A 21339-nucleotide genomic window follows, 5' to 3' on the forward strand; every position below is an offset into this window, starting at 1 on the left:
ATAACCCTGTCCTTGCAACAAAACACATTCAGCCATTCAGTCCTGACCGGATAATTCAGACGGTGATGCAACCTTGTTTAAAAGATAATCAAGTTGCACATGAGACCTTGTTTGAGAAGCTGCACGCTGCTGTAGCTGAGGAAGCAGAGAAACACCAGAAGTTGGGGAGTGGAGCGCAGGCTACAGCAGCAACTTGTAATTCTGTGAAATTGCCATACGCAGAGCACAGGTCAGAAAGGGAAGCAGCACCTCCTCTTGAGTGAAAAGAATCTCCAAAGGTGACTTGCTGATGGAGGAGATAAGGGAACTAAAGGCCAGTATTGATGAACTCAAAAGTGCAAGGGCTGAAATTAGTATAAGAAGCGAGCTGTCTGGGTGCACACAAAAGCACCGAATGGTATGAGCACACAAGCAGGCAGGCAACCCCAGAAAAGAGGATGTGTTAGCTGCAGACCATCTGGCAGAAGCGGTACTTGTGACCACCGTTTCAGATGTGGCAGTACAGAACACTACCAGTCAGATGTCATGCAGGAAAACCACAAGAGAGTAGAGGCAAAGCTGACACTATCAGATCTACCTGGATGGCCTGTATTTACCATTAAACACTCAACCTGCAACCCAGAGTACCCAATTTAGGGTAGGTCTACACTACAAGTGCTACAGCAGCACAAGTTGCAGCACTCCAGCTACGCCACTGTAGTGTAGACACTTGCTACAGCAACAAACGGGTTTTTTCCCCATCACTAATAAATCCGTCCTCTCGAGAGGCAGCTAAGTTGTTAGAAGATGATATTACATAGGCATTTCCCTACCTGGACAACGTTCTTGTGGACAGTGGCACTTTTGAAGAACACGCAGAGAATGTAAGGAGAGTATTGCAACAGTCACAGAATAATTAAGGTGAAAGTTTCTAGATATATGACCTTTAAAACATTACTCGGGAAAGGTGGTATCTGTTGAAGGTTATAAGATGGATCAAACTGACACCTTGACTCTGTGCTCTCGCAGAGAAACCATGGGACAGGAGAGGGGAACTTTGTAAGCTGCCAGGCTTCATCATCTACTATCGAAGCTACATTCAACACTTTTCTAGAATAGCACAGCCACTGTATGACTTGTTGATTGTTTCACTGGAATTTGACTCATCACTGTCAAAAGTGGCTTGGAAAAAGAAGAAAGCTAAAGGGCAAGGAAAGGCATTTGGACAGATATCCTCCAAACAGCCACTTCTCTGAACTAAGCATCATCAAAACGTTTTAAAACAACTGCTACCAATAACAGCCTATCCTGATTTTGCGTAACCCTTTATCCTTCATGTAGATGCTTCCAATAAGGGACTAAGTGCAGTCTTCTATTAATATCAAGAAAGTAAATAGAGTAATTGGTATGAGTCAAGAACATGTACTACAGCTGAGGAGAATTATCACCTTCACTAAGGAAAGCTGGAGTTTCTATCTTTGAAGTGGGCTGTTACTGACCAATTCCATGATTATTTCTACACACACAAAATCCATAGTTTACGGCAATAACAACCTGCTAACCTATGCTTTCACTTCTGCCAGGCTGAATGCCACAGCATACAGGCTTCAGGATTAGCTGACTAACTTCAAAGTTAAATATCATCTAGGGAAATCTAACGTGGAGCCAGATGCTTTATCCAGAGCGCCCCTTGATATGGAAAAATTTATGACAGAACGCACAAGAGAGAGAAGCAAAGACATTAATGCTGACTTTCAGTCCTTGGATGTACAAAAAGATGACAAGGCATCTTATTCAGGAGCTGTTACTACCACCCCTTTGCCAGTAGAAACTCATCTCCATTGGTATTAAATCCACCATAAAACCATTTCCACAAGAAGACATTTTGGAAGTTCTAAACGAAGATGCAGCTATTGCTAAAATTCTTCATTATAAATCCATGAGGTAAAGACAAAATAACCAAGAGAACACAGGAGGATATGGTAATGTGTGTGTGAGTGGCACCATTGCATCTGGAAACAGATGGAATACTTTACTGAAAAACCAAGTTACAATATCAACTGGTATTATCTGAAAAATAAATAAGAAAGGGAATCAAGAGCTACATGAAGAGATGGGACATTTAAGAGCAGAGAAAGTAATCAGTCTTTCAAGAGAGAGGTTTAATTGGCCACAGATGAAGGTGAAGATCAAACATTATGTTACTAGAGTCTGTACATGAGTCAAGCAAAAGAAACCTCACCAGCCAACTAACAGTTACAATAGAACCATTTAAATGTGAAAATAATTTATTCAGAAAGTTGTAGCACTACCGTTTCAATTTTACATCTCACACAACCCCCTACTACTCATAAGGCAATGGGCAGGTAGAAAGGCAGAACTGAACTCTTCACTATGTAGTGAACCTTGCTAGAAGAACAAAAGTCAAGCTGGAAAGTCTCCTTTAAATAAGGTCATCTAAGTCTATAACTGTACTCAAAATGAAGCTATAGAGTTCTTCCCTCTATGTATTATATGGAAGATCACCATGTTTGCCCATTGACATTGCATTTGGTTTACCTATACACTCAATGTATACTTGGGCACCATAAAGATTAAGCTGAGAAATGGACACAGCAGATGAAAGAAGCTTATGAACTGGCATCAAAGTGTTCTCAAAAATCTGCTACTTGTGGTAAAAATCTCTATGGTCAGAAAGTGCATGGTGCTGCCCTCCTGCCTAGTGGCAGTACTTGTGCAGAATCTTTCAGAGAGGGTGACCAGGAAAATTAAGATCCTGTTGGGAAGATAAGATTCATGTTTTATTTGAAAGGAAAGGGGATAGTCCAGTCTATGAATTAAAAAGCAAAAGATGGGGAAGGATGTTCTAAAGAGTTCTCCACTGCAATCTTTTAGTTCCCTGTGACGGCTTGCCCTTCGATGTAACACCTTCTAAACCACAACAAAGGAAGAAACAGAGATCAAGGCAAACTAGTGCAACCAGAGATCAAAATGAGAACAAGCATTTGGACTCCAGTGATTATGATAATGAGTGTGAAGATGAACTACATTATGTGATGGCACCAGATATTGCCCATGGCACAGATTCTGTGAATTCCAAGGCAGAAACATTTCATCCACATCTGGGAAATGAGGATGTGGTTGACCCTGTGAATTTGGAAACTGTATTAGACTGATGTGCCATTCACACCAGCCACTGAAAAACATGAATGGCAAAATGAGACGATGGAACCTGAAATCAACAGTGCACAAGAGGGCAGATCACCAGAACAATCCACTGACACTCCAGGTCATCCAATTAGAAAAAGAAGAGCCACACAGACACCAAAATATGAACATTTAGGGACACCTACTTATCAGTGCCTAAATCCAACTACTGAACGAGTGAACGTACCATCTGGCTACCCTCATGTTTGTCAGAGCCATACCAAATGCCTATTCTTGTATCTTATCCTGCAGTCTATCCAAGATCCATGTAATACTGGTAAAGTGATATTGACTCATGGTAGGTCTACTGCTCTAAAATTAAATGATGCGTTTTATAATTCTGGATAGTTTGTTATGATGTTAATTTAGAATGTTCCCTAAATAGTTTGCCATATGCCAGTGACTTGGAGTTATCATGACTATATCACTGCTCATACAGGAACTTTTATTTCTTGATATATGAATATCTTTAGGGATCTATGGTGTTCAGAACTGATTGTTCAGTTGGATTTTGGAACTAAAATTGCCAGACTTTCTGCTTAATATGAAAAATTGAAGAGAGATGTATACACTTCCACCATCAGTACAAGAACTTGTGAGAGAAAGAGAGACTCAAAGGCACAGTTGAGAATGACAGTTACGAGTTTGGGCATATGCTTTTGTGGGCTAAAACTAGCATCACTTCATCAGATGCTAAAACTCACTTCATCAGATTGCATCTGATGAAGTGGGTTTTAGCCCACGAAAACTTATGCCCAAATAAATTTGTTAGTCTCTAAGGTGCCACAAGGACTCCTCGTTGTTTCTGCTGATACAGACTAACACGGCTACCCTTCTGAAACCAGTTACAAGTTTGTGCAACTTACGGACGTCTAATAAATCAATGAATGGACTGTATGTTATACATAGTTAATAGAAATGTTGGGACGTTACATTTACATGGGGGGGGGGGGGGAGTGCAGCACTCAAAGGAATATCAGGGTTATGTTTACCTGTGCCCTGTCCCTTTAAGGATTGATGGTTTGCTGAGGGACTCAGAGGGGACAGCTCTGGTTGCAGCAACGTGTGCTCTGAAAGGACCGAGTAGCAATGGGGCTTGTGCAAGCTGTGTGTTTATTTTCGGATACCAAGTTTAAAACTCAAACTGTTCAGCCAAAAATTAAACAGAGAAAGCTGTACAAAACCTTAAGCTATCTATTACAATGGTGTGTATGTTGAGGGGTAGGAGATGGTCAGAAAAACAGTTGTGTCTATAATGGAGCTTTATAAACTTACTGTCAAGAGTTGGCTGTGTTCGAACACCACTGTGCCCATTCTGTAAACAAAGGAAAAACAAATGAGTAAGCCACCTGACAGAGGTGCTATTAAAAACCCTACATGATTCAGACATTTAACAGGCTGCTCATTGCAAAACTTTATATTCATTCCAAACTGAAAGTCAAGAGGGACGTCAAATAATCAACTGCCATTCCTTGGGCTAAACTATATAGTAGGAAAGTGTAGGTACAATGTTTGAGAGACACATCCCAGGGACACAGGAATAAAAATGAAACAAGAAGGTTGTATGAATGAGTGATGGTAAAGTCAGGGACACGTGAGAAACTGTTGTCTCCCTGATCTAACAGAACACACAACTGCACCTAGGCAAATTACAGAGAGAGGCTGGAACTCTCCATTGGGAGATAAGGTTTGAGAGGAAACAATTGCTTCTTGGATCATTCTGGTCCACAAAAGTGGATGCTCTAGATTTATAATCCTGAGCACCATCACACAGGACTTGGTTCAGAAGGGAAGTGTGATTGAGCCATTAAATTACAGAGACCAGAACGTCATTATGTTTGAAATTGCTGCAAGGAGATCATACGGAGAAATACAAAGATGATGTTATTGTCATTTAGATTCACAGATTTGTAGATTCCAAGGCCAGAAGGGACCATCGTGATTATCTAATCTGACCTCCTGTATAACACAGGCCAGAGAACTGCTCCATAATAATCCCTAGAGCAGATCTTTTAGAAAAACATCCAAACTTGATTTAAAAATTGCTGGTGACAGAGAATCCACCACAACCCTTGGTAAGTGGTTCCAATGGTTAATGACCCTCCCTGTTAAAAATGTATGCCTTATTTCCAGTGTGAATTTGTCTAGCTTTGACTTTCAGCCACTGGAACCTGTTATACGTTTCTCTGCTAGCTTGAAAAGTCCTTTATCAAATGTGTACTCCCCATTTAGGTACTTATAAGACCATAATCATGTCATCTCTTAACCTTCTCTTTGTTAAGCTAAATCAACTGAGCTCCTGGAGTATATCACTATAGGGTTTCTTTTCTAATCCTTAAATCATTCTTGTAGCTCTTCTCCAAACCCTCTCCAAATTATCAACACCCTTCTTGAATTGTGGACACGTAAATTGGACACAGTATTCTAACAGCAGTCACATCAGCGCCAAAACCAGAGGTAAAATAACCTATCTACTTCTACATGAGATTCCCCTTTTTATGCATCCAAGGCTCGCATTAGCTCTTTTGGCCACAATGTCACACTGGGAGCTCACGTTCAGCTGATTAGACAACATGACCCCCAGATCTTTTGCAGAATCATTGCTTCCCAAGACAGAGTTCCCCATCCTGTAAGTATGGTCTACGTTCTTTGTTCCTAGATATTGATATTTAGCTGCATTAAAAACACACATTGTTTGCTTACATACAGCTTATCAAGTGATCCAGATCACTCTGAATCAGTGACCTGTCTGTTATTTACCACCTCCCCCAGTTTGTGTGTCATCTGCAAACTTTATCAGTGATTATTTTATGTTTTCCTCCAGGTAATTAATAAAAATGCTCAATAGTGTAGAACCAAGAACAGATCTCTGCAGGATCTCACTAGAAACATACCCACTCGATGATGATTCCCCGTTTACAATTACAATTTGAGACCTATCAATCAGCCAATTTTTAATCCATTTAACGTGTGCCTTGTTAATTTTATATCATTCTAGATTTTTAATCAAAATGTCTGCCAGCGCCAAGTCAAACACCTCACAGAAGTCTACGTATATTGCATCAAACACTATTATCTTTGTCAACCAAATGGGTAATCTCAAAAAGATACCAAGTTAGTTTGGCAGGATCTATTTTTTATAAACCTATGTTGATTGGCATTAACCCTCCTATAATTCTTTATTAGTTGAGTCCTGTATCAGCTACTCCATTATCTTGCTCAGGGTCAACGTCAGACTGACAGGCTTATAATTACTCAGGTCATCCCACCTACCCTTTTTAAATAATGGCACATTAGCTTTCTTCGTTTTCTGGAACTTCCCCAATGTCTTCCCCAAGACTTACCGAAACTCATCATTAACAGCCCAGTGAGTTCCTCAGCAATCTCTTTTTAAATTCTTGGATGCAAGTTATGTGGACCTGCTGACCTTGTGATCTTTAAAATGTAATGTGCATGTTCGCTTTGTGGTCTTGTATTTTTATTATTATTTAACATTTATAATGTGGTTGTGCCTGAAGGCCCTAACCAGGTCATGCCCCACTGTGCTATATGCTGTACAAATAAAATAAACAGTCTCTGCACCGCAGTTATGCTGGCAAGATATCATGGTAGCCACGTAATATAGATTTTTTTTTTTTTTTTTTAAACAAGATGCTAAGCTTCAGGAAGGAGGAGTCAATCAAAATGAGAATGTTAGCTAGAAACAGACTGAAGAGCAAATCAAGAAATCAAAATCCATAGAAACATCACAAAGATCTGCATACCTGAGGACCGAAGGGCAAGAAAAGCAACAGCAAAGAACAACAGAGTCTGGGAGGGAGGGGGTCAAAAGAGAATCAGACTAAAATATCATCTCTGTGTCAGCCACTGAAGTCTCAGAGCACCACTACTATTGCTGAGCTCAACAAAACAGTTGAGCTGTAGCCTTAGTATGTCACCAACACCCAATTAACCCAATTAATTTCTTTTCAATATCAAAGGGTTCTGAAATCTACTCACCGTGACTGCAACAGGGGTTGAGTCCGATGGAGCCATGGAGCTTTGGTATGCTATCCTGCTATGCACAGAAGTCTGGTCATAGGAGGAAGTTGTTGTTACGGGGCTAGTGCTCTGGGATGAGCAGGTCAGACTGGAAGAAGTGATGGCAGAGGTTGTGTAGGTGGACTCCTGTACTGTATTGGATATTGGCAAAGAGGTATTCAAAGGATCACTGAAAAAAGTAAAAGTTATTTATCATCTTGTTAAATGTCATTTCAGATACCTTCATGACATTACCAGCTTCTGCCCAGCAATCTGGAACTGGGTACCCATTTGCTCAGCTAGAAGTTGCTCATGTTCCAGTTTCCTAGCGTAACACAATTTAATGTGGGCCTAGGCAAAGTTACAGCGGGCCCTCTGTTCAGAGCCAGCATCTTCACTCAGCAACAGGGAGCATTTCCCCTTCCTAGGAAAACTGTATTTTTCTCATCCCATGTTCCATTCTTCCTCCTCTCAAAGAGGCTAGCTATGATAATTGTTTTCCTGCTTTTTCCTGGCTAGAATTAATCTTGTACTTCGTAAGTGATTTCTTATGCTTTTAGATTGTAAGGTTTAGAGGGCAGATACCACTTCTTACCATGTGTTTGTACCAGAGCCCAGCACAATGGCGTCAGATCAGACTGAGGCCTTTAGTCAATATTCTAATACTTTGAGATCTACTGACAAAAGGCACTAAATAAGAGGTATTATTATTACATAACACTGCTGTAAATATACATGACAATTTACATACACAGACTAAGATTTGTTCCCTGCCCCTAGATCTTTCTAAACTCTTTACATTTGTCGCCTTTCCAGTATTGCTTGAGTGAACATCAGGCTTGTAGGACTTTACAGGTTAAAAAGCACTTTTTAAAAACTAAATTTTCTTGCCTGTGTTACAAACATTACTTTAAGTCAAGTCATATTTTTCACATCTTGGATACTGAAACTAGGTATCCCTCCATTTCTGTTTATACGGTCTCTTTCAGGCTCCCATACATCAGCACAATGCTGCAATGTTTGCTCTGCCAAAACTGGAAGGGTTTTTTTTCCCTTCCTTTTTTAAGGTTCGTACATTAACATTTACAAAATGTAAGATGAATGGAGGAATTTATTTTTGCAAATCCTCCATAAACGTTTTAAGGAAGATTTTACACAAACAAAACTCTGAAAGAACATTTGAAGAGTAAGCATGTATTTGGCTGCTATGTTTGCATTTCCCTTGTTTCTACTGGAGATATTAGCATTTTAATAAGGGCTTTCTGCCCACTTCAGAGCCTGGCTGCCTTTAGGCTGAGCTTACAGTGAAGTCAGAGCTCAGTTTATGGTGTTAGTCTACTGACGGACGTTGTGATGCATTTATCTCTGCTGGGTCAATTATAAGAAGAGATGGGCTGGGAGGGAGCCAAACCCTCACTTAAACAGCTTTGGGAATCAGCATAATTAAAAATGATAAAGTAACAATGTGAAGGGTAGCTCATGAAAAGAGCATTTAAGTTCAATTCGTTCCCCCCTCCATGCCAATCCATTTTTCAGAATGTTTCTCTAGTCATCAGAAAAGGGACCATCCTCCTTTTAAGGGTGCCATCCTCAGAAAATAAAGATTGAGGCTTACAAGCAATTATATTTTGCTTCTGAGACAGCTACACCAAACAGCCCCTTGGCACAAGAGGCCTTGATCTTCACATGCCACTTTTTTGGTACCAGAGAACACAGAGGATGCAGGAATGAAACTCTTACGTACTTTACAGGTTTCGAGTACAAGCTGTTGCTGGGCACCTGGCTAATATTCTCATTGCTTGGGGCCGACCCAAACTCTGGGAGAGAAGGCTCTGACCCAAACTCCAGAGCTCCAAACTGAACATTTAACCCCGTCACATCGGCTGATCCAGGCATTTCCACTGCAGAGGCAGGGATCTGAAAGTAAAAACAAAATCCTGTATTTACATAGTTTATATGAAAGAAATCACTCATGAACCACCTTGGACTCTAGGGAACTATGAACATACAGAACACCAAGTATGTAACTTGGTTACAATCTCACAGCCTTGGCTTCTAACCTATATCTGTTGGTCTCTGCAGCTGCCTCTCAGATGGAGCTGTATAATTTCACCTAACTAGAATCCCTCCAGCTTAAAACTTAATTTGTCAGTCCCACATACTTTTTGAGGCCTAAGAGATTAGTAGGCACAGAGGACAGTATGACTTAAAGAGTATTTAGTTTTAAGCATTCACCTCCCAGTCACTAGTTAGTCCAAAAACACTCAGAAATGGTTGAATTTCCACACAAAGCAATCAGATATGTGCTTGGAAAATACCACATCACTGTCTTCTGGACTATAAAGCCACCCATCTTAAAATTCCCTGTTTTAAACCCAAAAGTGCATCAAGACTCCCCTACAAAGTTTCCCCACTCCCCCATGTATCTTAAAGCCTATATTTACCATATATTTGCCCCTGCTGTGTTACCCACCTTGGAAGCTGGGGGTATCCTCCGTTTCGGTGGTTTGATCTGTTTCTGCTGCGTTTGATGGGCAGACACTGTCTGGTTATCCATAGACATGCTGGGGAGCTGCAGCATTTTGCTTGCAGCCATAGAACTGTCTACTGGTGATGGCTCTCGGAGTTTTACTTGGGAGGAGAAGGACTCCAAGCCAGGAGGAGGAACAGGGACTGCCTGTGTCTGCTGTTGCTGTCGTTGGGTCAGCTGGCTGAGAACTGGGGATGGTTCAGGCTGGGATTTAAAGTCTAGCCAGCATTTGGGAAAAGAAAATCATAATTGATACATTAAACTCTGCTCCCAGGACTTTTATGTTCCATCTCTGTAGTTGTAGTTAAAGAATCAGTGCTTTTATTCACCCCTCTCAGACCTATTGCTGCAGACTGTGTGCAGACTCAGTCAGCCGTCCACACATTATTTTACATGAGCTTCAGATTTTGAAGATTATTTTTGCAACCACAGAGCTGGCAACTTAGTTTTCTTTTTTGAAATGAAAACAGATTCTGAGATAGGACTAAATGGCAATTTTTTAAAAATAGGGAATTAGACAGCTGTTCATATGGCCACACAACTGCATTATACCCAAGTCCCTAGCAGAAATGCTATGTATTATTTTAGTCAGACCTTGCACCGCTCCGCAGGGAGAAGACCTGTCTGAAAGTGGGACTCCGTTAAATGCGGAAAGTGCAATTCACAATAAAAGCTAACACTTGTCTTTTGGAAGACAGGCTTATAAGCAATGATTCAAAACTATGGTTCACAAACACAAGAGGTCCACAGAACATTGCAGGTCACATGTTGCCAGCTTCTCCTTATTTTCAGCTGCTAAACTGCATTAAAATACAGCTGACAACAAATATTTTCTTAATATTACTTTATGTGAACAATTGTGGTTGCTACCACCATGGCTGCTTTTATACTGGCAAAACCAGGGTCTGTGTAATTCTCCATAGCAGGAGCATCACTGGAAGCAACAGTGTAGAGATTGCTCCATCTTGTCTAACCCTCCTCAGAGAAGGGTCCACGTAATTGTGAATGGGAGGTATGGTGATCCACTCCATTGTGGACAGAAAGGGAAGTATGCAGGATGCGGGTGGTCCCAGGATTAAGACGCAATCTACACTATTAAAGAGCCAGAGAACGCATCAGAAGGTGGTATTAACTTAGTCTAGGATTGAAACTTTATACTTTGTCACTAGTAGAAGTACAGTCCAGGTACCATAAAACGGTCTTTCCCCAGGATTCCTAGAGACATTTACAGTCATACTTTATCTTAAGGTTCCATTTACAAACCGTTTATAAAAGATTAACAACAGATTTTTAAATAAATGGCTAACCAATTGCCAGAGATGAGCCGAACAGGCTGCTTACAACCATCTGTAACACTTTCTACTGAAGCCATCTATAAAAATATTTCTCACGTCTATTATGCTTATAACATACATAATTTATTAACCTTTTATAAATGGAACCTCAATATAACGTGACCAAGTTTACTAGTCTCCTTTAGGAATCTAATTTCAAAAGAAAAGCCATTTCTCAATATTTTAAAAATCTCTTACATAACATCTGGCACTGAAGAGTAGAAGTTCCAGTCAATGGCTTAAAAAAAAAAAAAAAACAACCCACTATCTAAACACTTACCAAACTGACTGAGGACAGAGGATTGGCTAATAGGGGGTTTTAGATCCCAGGATGATGTGGTGGTAGAAGTGGTGGCAGTGGAGCTACTGCTGTTTTGCTGAGAGCTCGGAGAGGTGAACTGACCCAAACCTGGAGACTTCAACTGGTCCAAGAGCGGAGATCCAGTGGAGTTTGCTAATTTAGAGGATCCAAGTTCTCCAAACCCAGAACAGAGAACTGAAGACTAGGAAGAAAATAAGGAAAAAAATATTTCACTAAATGTTAACATGACCAAACCTGTGAGGTCTGAGTTAATCGCTCCCATTGGCAGCAATTCAATTCATACTTTATCCCCAGATTTCTAATTAAAAGTGAAAAGTTAAAACTTAGCAAGAAAATCCAACTGAGCACTAACAATATAGGGCCAGATCCCCAGCTATTGTATACTGGTTTAGCTCCACAACTGTTAATGGAAGTATGTTGATTTACCCAAGCTAAGGATCTGACCCATGTAGTTTTGTTTATATAGTGCCTTAGAACAGTGTAAAGGTAAAGTTACTGGCAACAGTATTTAATTTGTTTCAAAACATTTTCCTACATCTAATCTCCAACTCTATTAAAACTAACAAAGGGTAGCCAACTTTCCATTAGTCCAGAAAACTCAGTAATAGTTGATTTCCACACAGACCAGTCAGATATGTGCTTGGAAAATGCCACATCACAGTCTTCTGGCCTAGAATTCAATGCTTTATAAACAAAGTTTTTCATTTTAATCAATATGCAGAAAACTTATTTGCTCTTTTCTCAAGAACCAAAACAAGTAGTTCACTTAAACAGACAAGTAACAAGCTTGTGAGCACAAAAAGGTCCATCTGATACTTTTTTTTTTTTTGGTGAGGATATTCTTAGTCCAGTGTCCTCTTATATACTTCAATACCACCTGCAAGTTAAGTGCTGCAAAGAAAAGCTATGAAAAAACAAGAAACTAACTGAAAAAGTATGAAGAGTTTATTCCTTAAGATTCTGAGTCTTTAAAAAGCCAAGATGAACTTTACCAGACTCTGAGGAGAATAGGAGTTGACAGCACTGGAATTGCCAGTTCCTGATGCCATCTGGGTGTTGTGTTGGGAATTCGTGAAGACTAGGGCTTGGCCAAAGCTCTGCTGTTGGGGAGACTCGAAAGAGTTGCCTTCTGTTTCTTGGCTAGAAGTCACAGGTTTCTGAAGTAACGTTACTAGGTCAATGCTACAAGAAAGAGTAAGCTGTGGTCAAATATTCACAATTGGGATATTTGAGGAGTGAAAGAAGATCAAATAACTAAGATCCATACGAAGAACACTATGCTAGCAACATGATTTAACTTTTCTGGGTCTCATCTCTGGAGCACACAGCACCTCTCAGAAGAGCGAGAATCCAGCTTCCTACTCAGATGGCAAGGCCCTGCCAGCTGCTTGAGCACAGGGTTATTACCACGGCCACATTTACTGCGTCAGAATTGAAGAAAACAGTGCATTTTGTTCTGTATTTTAGCCTTTCAAAGTGAAATGCAGTGCAATTTGAATATTATTTCCTCTTGGGTATGTCCAAAGTACTTACCACCATGGTAGCTAAACACCCATTGGCTTACCTGGTAAGCTCATGGAGATCAACATGATTGAGCCATGGGGGGTAAGTGAAAAGAGGTGTTATTTGCTTACTTGAATTGATCTTGCCACTCAGTCAGTATGTACTTTATATGTCTGTAGCACCTGCAACCTGAGAATCTCAAGGTATTTTACAAATATTACTGCATCAAGCTTGCCCCCTTCCATGAGGTGAGTATTATTCCCATTTTGTAGATGAGGAAACTCACGCACATAGCAGTGAAGTAACTAGCCCATTATCAGATAGGAATTCTGTGGCAGAAGCAGGAACAGAACACTAAGCATGTGCCTGAATTTGCTCCACATTACACATCATTAGGATTCAGAACACACGCCTTTCATATACTTAATATGGCCTCTTGTACGCTACAGTGTAGTCAGAGCCTAATATTAGATAAAATCAGGTGTTAATACTAAAACAAATTCACCCCAAAAATTCTGATTAGACAGGAGCTTGTCCATTCACATCCATGCCACCTCCTGGGGGCAAACACAGGATTGTTTTCTAGTATTTTATCCAATGGAACTTTAAAGTGTGCCAAATGCTGAAGCTTCAACAACTTTACAGGGAGTGCGTGAAAGAGTTTAGGCTGTGAGAACAGTCAATGGAACAAAGATGTAAATCCTCCCCTACCTTTGCCCAGGAGTGATGTGATTCTCAGCTGGAACAGAAGATGCAGTGAAGACCTTTGTTTCAGAAAGCTGAGAAAGGGGGAAGAAAGAAGGAGGGAGAAAGCGTATTTTAGTTATATGTGCATTGAAAGTTTACATGCAGCAATATTCAAAATAAATAATCCAACCCTGGTTATGTAACTTAAAGAGATCAGTAATACCAAATCAGAGTAACAAGTGCACTGCAGATTACCTTGAAAGGACAAAGTAAACACAGCCCAATTTTAATAAGGACTTGTACACAGTTCTGCACTGATTTAAACACATTGGTGTAAGGCCTGGTCTACACACAGATTTTGTACCAGTTTAACTATATCGGTTAGGGGTGGGGTTTTTTTTACCCAAACTGTTATATCATGACAGACCCTAATGCGAATGCAGTGATAGTGACATAAAAATGTCTTACCCTGGCATAAATTAGTTTATTCTCATAATGGACAGGGAATAAGATAACAGTACAATACAAGCACCTTTCTACTGGCATAACTCTGTCCACTCTAGGGGAATTGTGCTGCTTTTACTACACCAGTATCGTTAAAGCAAGCCAACTTTTGTGTTTAAACAAGCCTTAAGAAACCAACTTCGTTAAATTGATGACACCACTTTTGGTGTGGATGCAGTTACACCGATAAGTGATTATATTTATATAGCTGTTAAACTGATATAAGTAAAGTTCAAACAGATAGAGTGCTCACACACAACATTACTCTCCTTTAACTAATTCAGTATAAAATCATCTCTTTAGTTATATCGGTACAACTTTATGTGTAGACCAAGCCTAAGAACAGCTGACCTACCGAAGGAGCGAGCAAGCATTTCACTAAAGTTTGAAGGTTGGGTCCCTTCTCCTGTAAAGCCTGACACGTTCTTAACTTTATACAAGTGAGCAGTCCCATTGAGGTCTTGGAAAGCAAGAGCCAAATTCATCTCTGCCACACTGTGTGCAGTTCCACTAACATCATTGGGAGTTACATCCCTAAATATGCTACAGTTACTAAATCAAATTGCAAGAGTGCTCATCTGATTAGGGTTCTTTTATGGAACGATGTTCATCCAAATTGAGTGTTACGTGCCAGGATGGATTCGGATGTGTATTTTAAAGGTGACTGCCTCCCACCAACAGAGGCGAAGATCTAGTTCCGTGGGGTTGGAAGAGTGGGTTGAAGAGCTGGATGAATGTGTTTTGGATTTTATGCTGGCACACAGTTCATGTAAAGTATGGTGTGTTATGAGAAAGCGAAACTCATAGCCCCTCCCTCGTTCCCTCCATGCTGCCTCTGCCGGTTCTTATTTTAAACTTAGTTCTTTGGGACAGAGATTCCAAACACATCTGTTATGTAAAGCACCACACATACACAGCACTATATACATAATGAATAAGGCTAAGATTTTGTCAAGGTTATTTTTAGGAAAAGTCATGGACAGGTCACAGGCAATAAACAAAAATTCAAGGAGCTTGTGACCTGTCCGTGACTTTACTAAAAGTAACTGGGGGCCAGGGCTAGCTAGGGGGGAGGGATGGAATCCCATGGGGGGTTCGGGGGGACCCGACAGGCTGAGCTTCCCACCATGGCGGGGGGCACAGCCCCCAGCTCCAGTACCTGCAGCCGGGGGGGGAAACAAGGGGGACATACAACCCCTTCTCCAGAACTGGCTGCAGCTGCAGGACAGGGATGTGCGGCCCCGACTGCAGCCCCCTGCCAAGCCCTGTCTACAGGGGGGGTGGCGCACGGCCCTGGGAATCTGCAGGGTTGAGGGACATGGCCCTGCCTAGCCTGGGACACTGCAGGGCTGGAGTGCGCAGCCCCAGCAGAAGCTCCCGGAAGCCGCGGGGCTGGCTGCACGGCCCTGGCTGCAGGGTCCTGCTTCCAGCCATCCCCAGTTGCAGGGGATGTGTAGAAGTCATGGAGGTCCGGTAAAGTCACGGAATCTGTGACTGCCATGACCTCCATGACTAAATCATAGCCTTAATAATGAACAATAAAGAAGGTTAAGCGTTTAATTTCAGCCCAAATAAATTCATAGTAAAGGTTCCTGCTCCATCTATAGCGCCCTTCCCCCATTACGTGTTATTGTAGTATACACTGTACTATGCTTTCTGCAGCGTTGTGAGATTCCTGCATTATTATGGCACTAAGAGGTCAGTTAAGAGCGGAGTGGTAGGCTGTGATCTGCAATCCCTTAGTTAAATATTAAATCCTCAATATAACATTAACAGTTTCCCATGCCCACTTAACCTGGAGTAAGATCAACAGTGACTAAAAACACTCACAAACCCTGAAAGCAGGTTGGCCTGAGAGCTTGACAGACTTGAGACAATTTCAAAAGCGCCTCTTGGGCATGAAAGGGAAAAAATGTTCTTTATCCAAGTATAATGGCATGCAAAACAACGCCCAAGATGCAGGTTAGTAGCTCTGCTGTATTACATTTATGCTACGGACTGTGGCAAACAGTAAACAAGCAGCAGATTTGAGAGTCTGCTGGGATTGTGGCATTTGTCAGAGCCCATGACATGTGCAGCAGCTGAAACGGATGCCACCAGAGTTTCTTAGAAGCAATTTTATCTGCTTCTGAGTAACTGTCTGGGATAACCAGTTGTGCTACACAACAAACAAACCCTTCACTAATGTACTAGCACATTCCTAGAAATAGGTGGATGACAAACAATGATCAATTGTTTTTAGAAGTCAACTTCACAGGGGCGCCTCCCCTTCTTAGAGACATCCCTTCAAATACAAACATCAGCAAAGTTCCAAATGTAAAACCTTTGCCTAGTCACCAAGTATGCAACGTTTACCAGCTGCCAACCATCTCCCACACCCAGCTAATATGGCTTGGGAGCAAATACTCAAGATGCGTATTTAAGAACTGAAGCAAAATACAAAGCAAGAGTAACAAAGCACCAAAATCAGGACCCTAACGGGTATGTCTACATTGCAGCTGGGAGTTTGCCTCCCAGCCTGGGTAGACAGCTAGTTTGGCTCGAGCTAGCGCACTACAAATAGCGGTGCGGACCTTATGGCACAGGTTCGCAAGCCCACCCAATCCCCTGGGTCGGAGCTTAGGTGGCTAGCCCTAGCCTCCGCCAGTGCTGCAAGGCCACAATGCTATTTCTAACACACTAAATCAAGCCAAGTTAGCATGAGTCTATCTACCCGGGCTGGGAGGCACCCTCCCAGCAATACTGTTACTGAGGCTAAGAAGTTAAAACTAAATGAAAATGATGGTTTTCATGCCATCTTAAATTCTGTTTAAGGGACACTGCCAATTTAGTCACACTTCTGTCCATTTATTTTTTAAATAGGAGACTGGTTGTAAAAACTGTCAGGAAGACTGAGGACCAACTGTAGTACCTGAAAATAGATTTGCTTTTAATTTGACTTGCCTTCACACTGACATTGTCCCTTTAACAAAATACAATTTCATATACTAGACACACAAGGTGGGTGAAGCAATATCTTCATATATTGTAATTCCAAGTGTCTATTACGGTTTAAAAAGAATGGAGAATATCTAGATTCGTAGAGTTTAAGACCAGAAGAAACCATTAGATCATTTAGTCTGCCCTCCTGTATATCACAGGCCATTAAATTTCATCCAATTACCACTGTATTGAGTCCAATAGTTTGCATTTGACTAAAGCATAATCTGCACTTGGCTAAAGTATATTTCTAATTTAAATTAGTCTAGGTTTGGCTTCCAGCCACTGGTTCTGGCTATGCCTTTCTCCACCAGATTAAAGAGCCTTTTAATAACCTACACTTTTTCCATGTGAAGGAATCAATGCTTTTGTCCACTGAGACTGGATTCCACTAACACTAACAGTTTGTAATAGACCAGCCACTGAAGTCATTAGTTTGTTGCATGAGTGTAGCTGGCAGGCCAGAACAGAGGGATCCCTGATGTGAAGTGAGACAAAATTAGCCCCTAATCCTGCAATGAGCTCCATCTAGACCAGGGATCAGCAACCTTTCAGTGTGCCGAGTCTTCATTTGGTCACTCTAATTTAAGGTTTCGTGTGCCAGTAATACATTTTAACGTTTTTAGAAGGTCTCTTTCTGTAAGTCTATAATATATAACTAAACTATTGTTGTATGTAAAGTACTGGTAAATAAGGTTTTTAAAATGTTTAAGAAGCTTAATTTAAAATGAAATTAAAATGCAGAGGTCCCTGGACCGGTGGCCAGGACCCAGGCAGTGTGAGTGCCACTGAAAATCAGCTCGCGTGCTGCCTTTGGCACGCATGCCATAGGTTGCCCACCCCTGATCTAGACCAACCCCTGTGCCCACATGGGAGCACATGACTTCGACGATGCTCCAAATGGATGCAGCTGTTAGCCTGCATAGATTTCTTTGAACAAGGCCTTGCTCCTGTAATAAACCCAGTTATTTGACTATACTATACCAACAACAGAACCACTCCTCAGACATTAAAAAATAGAAGACAGATTTCTAATTAATCTAACACGGACACCTTTAAAGAATGCACACGGGATAATAATACATGGCACTTTTAATACTTTCCAGATTACAACCTCCTTGGAAGCGAAGAAATAATTTTCAGATTTGTCTTTGAAGTGAAACATTCCTCTCTCCAGTAAGAGCCAAAATCACCACCGGTCTTGACCAAACATTCTGAAGCAAACTCCTCCTCTTAGGAAAATGGGCATAGAATATCTGATGTCCACATACAGCAGAAGGACCTTGATTTTTAAAGTTCTCTGTTTCCTTATCAAATTTCTCCACTCCACCCCAAACTCCTCTAACCTGCATATACACAGTGGTTTGTTATTGTGGGTTCCTCAGACTGGGCTGGTAGGTATTATTAATTATTATTATTAGAATACCAAAAATGTGCTAAATGCTTTACAGATATGAACAAGGCCACTGGCCTGAGAAAAATACATGAACATAGGTTGGGGGGTGGAATGTAACAAAAAAAAAGTGATTATGTGATAATGCTATGTCTTGATTTTTTTTTTTTTTTTTAGTAGTCTGTTAACACAAAGAAGACTGACTCATGTTTTGAAAAAAGTCAAAAGAATTATATAGATCTTATAAACAGAAAAACATGGATCAAAATTTCGTCAGTCGCTAATTTTTCATACTTAATCTACCAGTTCATAAAGATCATTATATAAAAAAGTCTCATGATGCGAAGGGTGTAAGCTCTAGACAATGCAAGGAGAAATGTGTGTGATTAACTCTCATAAGTGATAAATAGTAGAGTTGGGTTAAGAATGAAAATATTTTAACTGTAAAAAAAAAAATATGTAAAATTCTTATATTCACAAATAGTTCACCCAGCCTCATAAAATGGGGAATAATATTTTTACATTATTTGAACCAAAAAGTAGAATGAAATTCATCAAATAATTGATTTTATGATCTCCATTAAATAGGAATGAACTAAAAAAAAAAAAATTTATTTTTCTTACAACCCCCCCATATGTTACAAAGTATTACACAGGACATTTATTTTGGACTTCTGAAGGAGATGCACAGACAGCACAGAGTGAATAATTGCTGCCTACCCATCCACATATACTTACATCTTCATTCCAGTCTTCTGCCGTCCATTCTTCTATCGAATTCTTCCATGCTCCTGTTGCAGTATGGGAGAAAAGAGAAATTAGGCACAAATCCTAAGACTCAATATCCTATTTCAGTTCGCACATTAAAAGCCATCTTACCGTCCATCTCTAATTACAGTTATGAATGCAGTACATGCAGGAAATTATGGTCAGGACCACAAGATGCTCTACAGAGTTAGGGTCTTTTGGGAGATATTTTTAACATGTTCTCTAGAATGTAAGGATATTTCTAGCCCTTCTGGTACCAGAGATGGTTTATGTTAAAGGAAAGACTACAGTGTCCTTAAATCAGCCATCATACTCAATAGAACCAAGCATGGTGAGACATTCACCCCACTCACCTTTCCCTGATGATTAAACTTAATGATGGAATCCTAAAGCAGAGTAGAATCTGAGCTCTGCACCACCATAAACATGGGATCCATACTGGCTGCATAGTGGAGCAAGACCTGCTTAGACTTCCAAAGTCTGCATCTGGACCAGTGATACTCAGACCTCAGTGGTTCAGGAGCCAAATCAGTGATCAACATAACCCAAAAGGAGCCACAGTAGTGTGAACTCATTTTTTTATTTACTATTTTTATATATATATTTCTCACAGCAAAATGACTGACCAAGTATTATTTTATCAACTACAATTGGTAAGCAACATAGTAAAAGCATCCTGATTGGTTAATAACTTAGATTGGCTAATAATTAAATCACCAGTGTTTTAATATCATCATGTGCTGTAAAAAGCAGCATAAGACACATTAAAGAGCCACTTGCGGTTTGCGTGCCTCAGTCTGCGTATCACCGGTTCGTACCCGCCCGAGCTGAAAGCACACAGTGGTGTCCCCTCTAGGGCATTCCCTTCCTGCCTGCTGGCTGTCTCCTCAGGCCAGAATAACCCCAGTCCACTTTCCCGAGTTGGAAAAGAGCCATTTTACAGGAAAAAAAATCTCATTCCTAGTGTGGCAGCATGGCGGTTGGCCTGCCACTCCAGCTGCAGCATGGTGCCAAGCCAATTATGTCACAAGTTGCAGAGAGCAGGCTGTGCAGCGCAACAGGCAGACTAACACGTGCAGGAATAGCACAGCAGTAGGAAACGTGTTTAATGTTTTTAAAACTGGTCTCTTCTATAGGAAACAGCAAGGGAGAGAGGGGGCACACAACAGTCGGAAACCATTAGAAAGCAGGGGGGTTGGGGCACACACACTTGAGGCTATCCCAGGAACAGAGCCATCAAATTAACTACACAACCACAAGCCAAGCACCCACCAGCAGTAAAATTTTAGTTTCCATCACCTTTGATCAAATGTAGCTTTGCAAGACACCTCCGTTTTAATAGCATTCTTGTATTCGGCACTGAACCATTTGCAATTAATGAATTTTAAAATAAAGCCCCTTGAAGACCGCATCAAATCCAGTCTGCGCTAATTAGATCAATCTAGATGTATATATATCAATATATCTGAATTCATTCCTCTGTGTGTTTTACATTGCAGCTAAGTCATAGACAATAGGATTGAACACTGCTGATTTGGCAGTCTGAACAGCCCTGCCCCCAACATACACATACCCCCCAAAAAGAAAGAGGACTTATACCTTGGAGTCCACAATTATTTGGCAGGTCCTGAGCAAGATAATGTCCACTCTGGGCTGGCTCTGTGGAGCAATATAAAATTGCCTGAAATGTCTCTCAATCACACTATACCAAATAGCCTCTCACTGAAGGTCTCCATATAAAGTGTTGAGTCATGTACCTGTAGCTAAGCAAAGTAATTTTTGGCGTTTCCAAGGAAAATTCACCAGATCTCCAATTCCTGGACAAACTCCCAAGCAAGCCCATGTGTCCATGGCTTTTCAGACAGGAGGAAGTGCCCGAGTAGTATAATTAAGATGTGGAAGTTAGGTCAGCCTTTCCTCTGGCTTCTTCCTCCTGGCCAATGGAGGATTGCTCCCTACAGGATATGTTCTATATGTATTTTTATTAGTTTCTCTTAAGAATGCATCCTCCTGTCTACTGTGTGTCTGACTTGTGTAGATGGTAAAGCTCTTCAGGGCAAGGATGGTCTCTGTATTTTGTGTCAGTACTTTAATAATAAACAATAGTGCTCCA

General features: G+C 40.8%; 1 protein-coding gene and 2 non-coding genes across 4 annotated transcripts in view; all 3 read right to left on the reverse strand.

Moving 5' to 3' along the window:
• UBAP2 (ubiquitin associated protein 2) overlaps positions 1-21339 on the reverse strand; it is a 134282-nt gene that overhangs the window by 39284 nt on the left and 73659 nt on the right. Inside the window, exons 9-17 of one of the 2 annotated variants that reach the window (XM_054031826.1) lie at positions 20826-20885; positions 19197-19249; positions 13607-13674; positions 12385-12574; positions 11351-11573; positions 9680-9954; positions 8951-9123; positions 7186-7396; positions 4462-4501 (exon numbers count right to left, since the gene is read on the reverse strand). In XM_054031826.1, coding sequence (XP_053887801.1) covers positions 4462-4501; positions 7186-7396; positions 8951-9123; positions 9680-9954; positions 11351-11573; positions 12385-12574; positions 13607-13674; positions 19197-19249; positions 20826-20885 — 1293 coding nt within the window. The remainder of the gene's footprint in view (positions 1-4461; positions 4502-7185; positions 7397-8950; positions 9124-9679; positions 9955-11350; positions 11574-12384; positions 12575-13606; positions 13675-19196; positions 19250-20825; positions 20886-21339) is intronic. The other variant, XM_054031827.1, reaches the window with a different exon arrangement.
• Positions 9459-9544, reverse strand: LOC128839914 (small nucleolar RNA SNORD121A). Its single transcript, XR_008445567.1, has one exon. It is a non-coding gene; the product is annotated as a small nucleolar RNA SNORD121A (small nucleolar RNA).
• Positions 11980-12063, reverse strand: LOC128839913 (small nucleolar RNA SNORD121A). The gene has a single exon (XR_008445566.1). It is a non-coding gene; the product is annotated as a small nucleolar RNA SNORD121A (small nucleolar RNA).

The sequence above is a fragment of the Malaclemys terrapin genome, chromosome 6 (assembly GCF_027887155.1).
Source record: "Malaclemys terrapin pileata isolate rMalTer1 chromosome 6, rMalTer1.hap1, whole genome shotgun sequence".
Classification (NCBI taxonomy): Eukaryota; Metazoa; Chordata; order Testudines; family Emydidae; genus Malaclemys; species Malaclemys terrapin.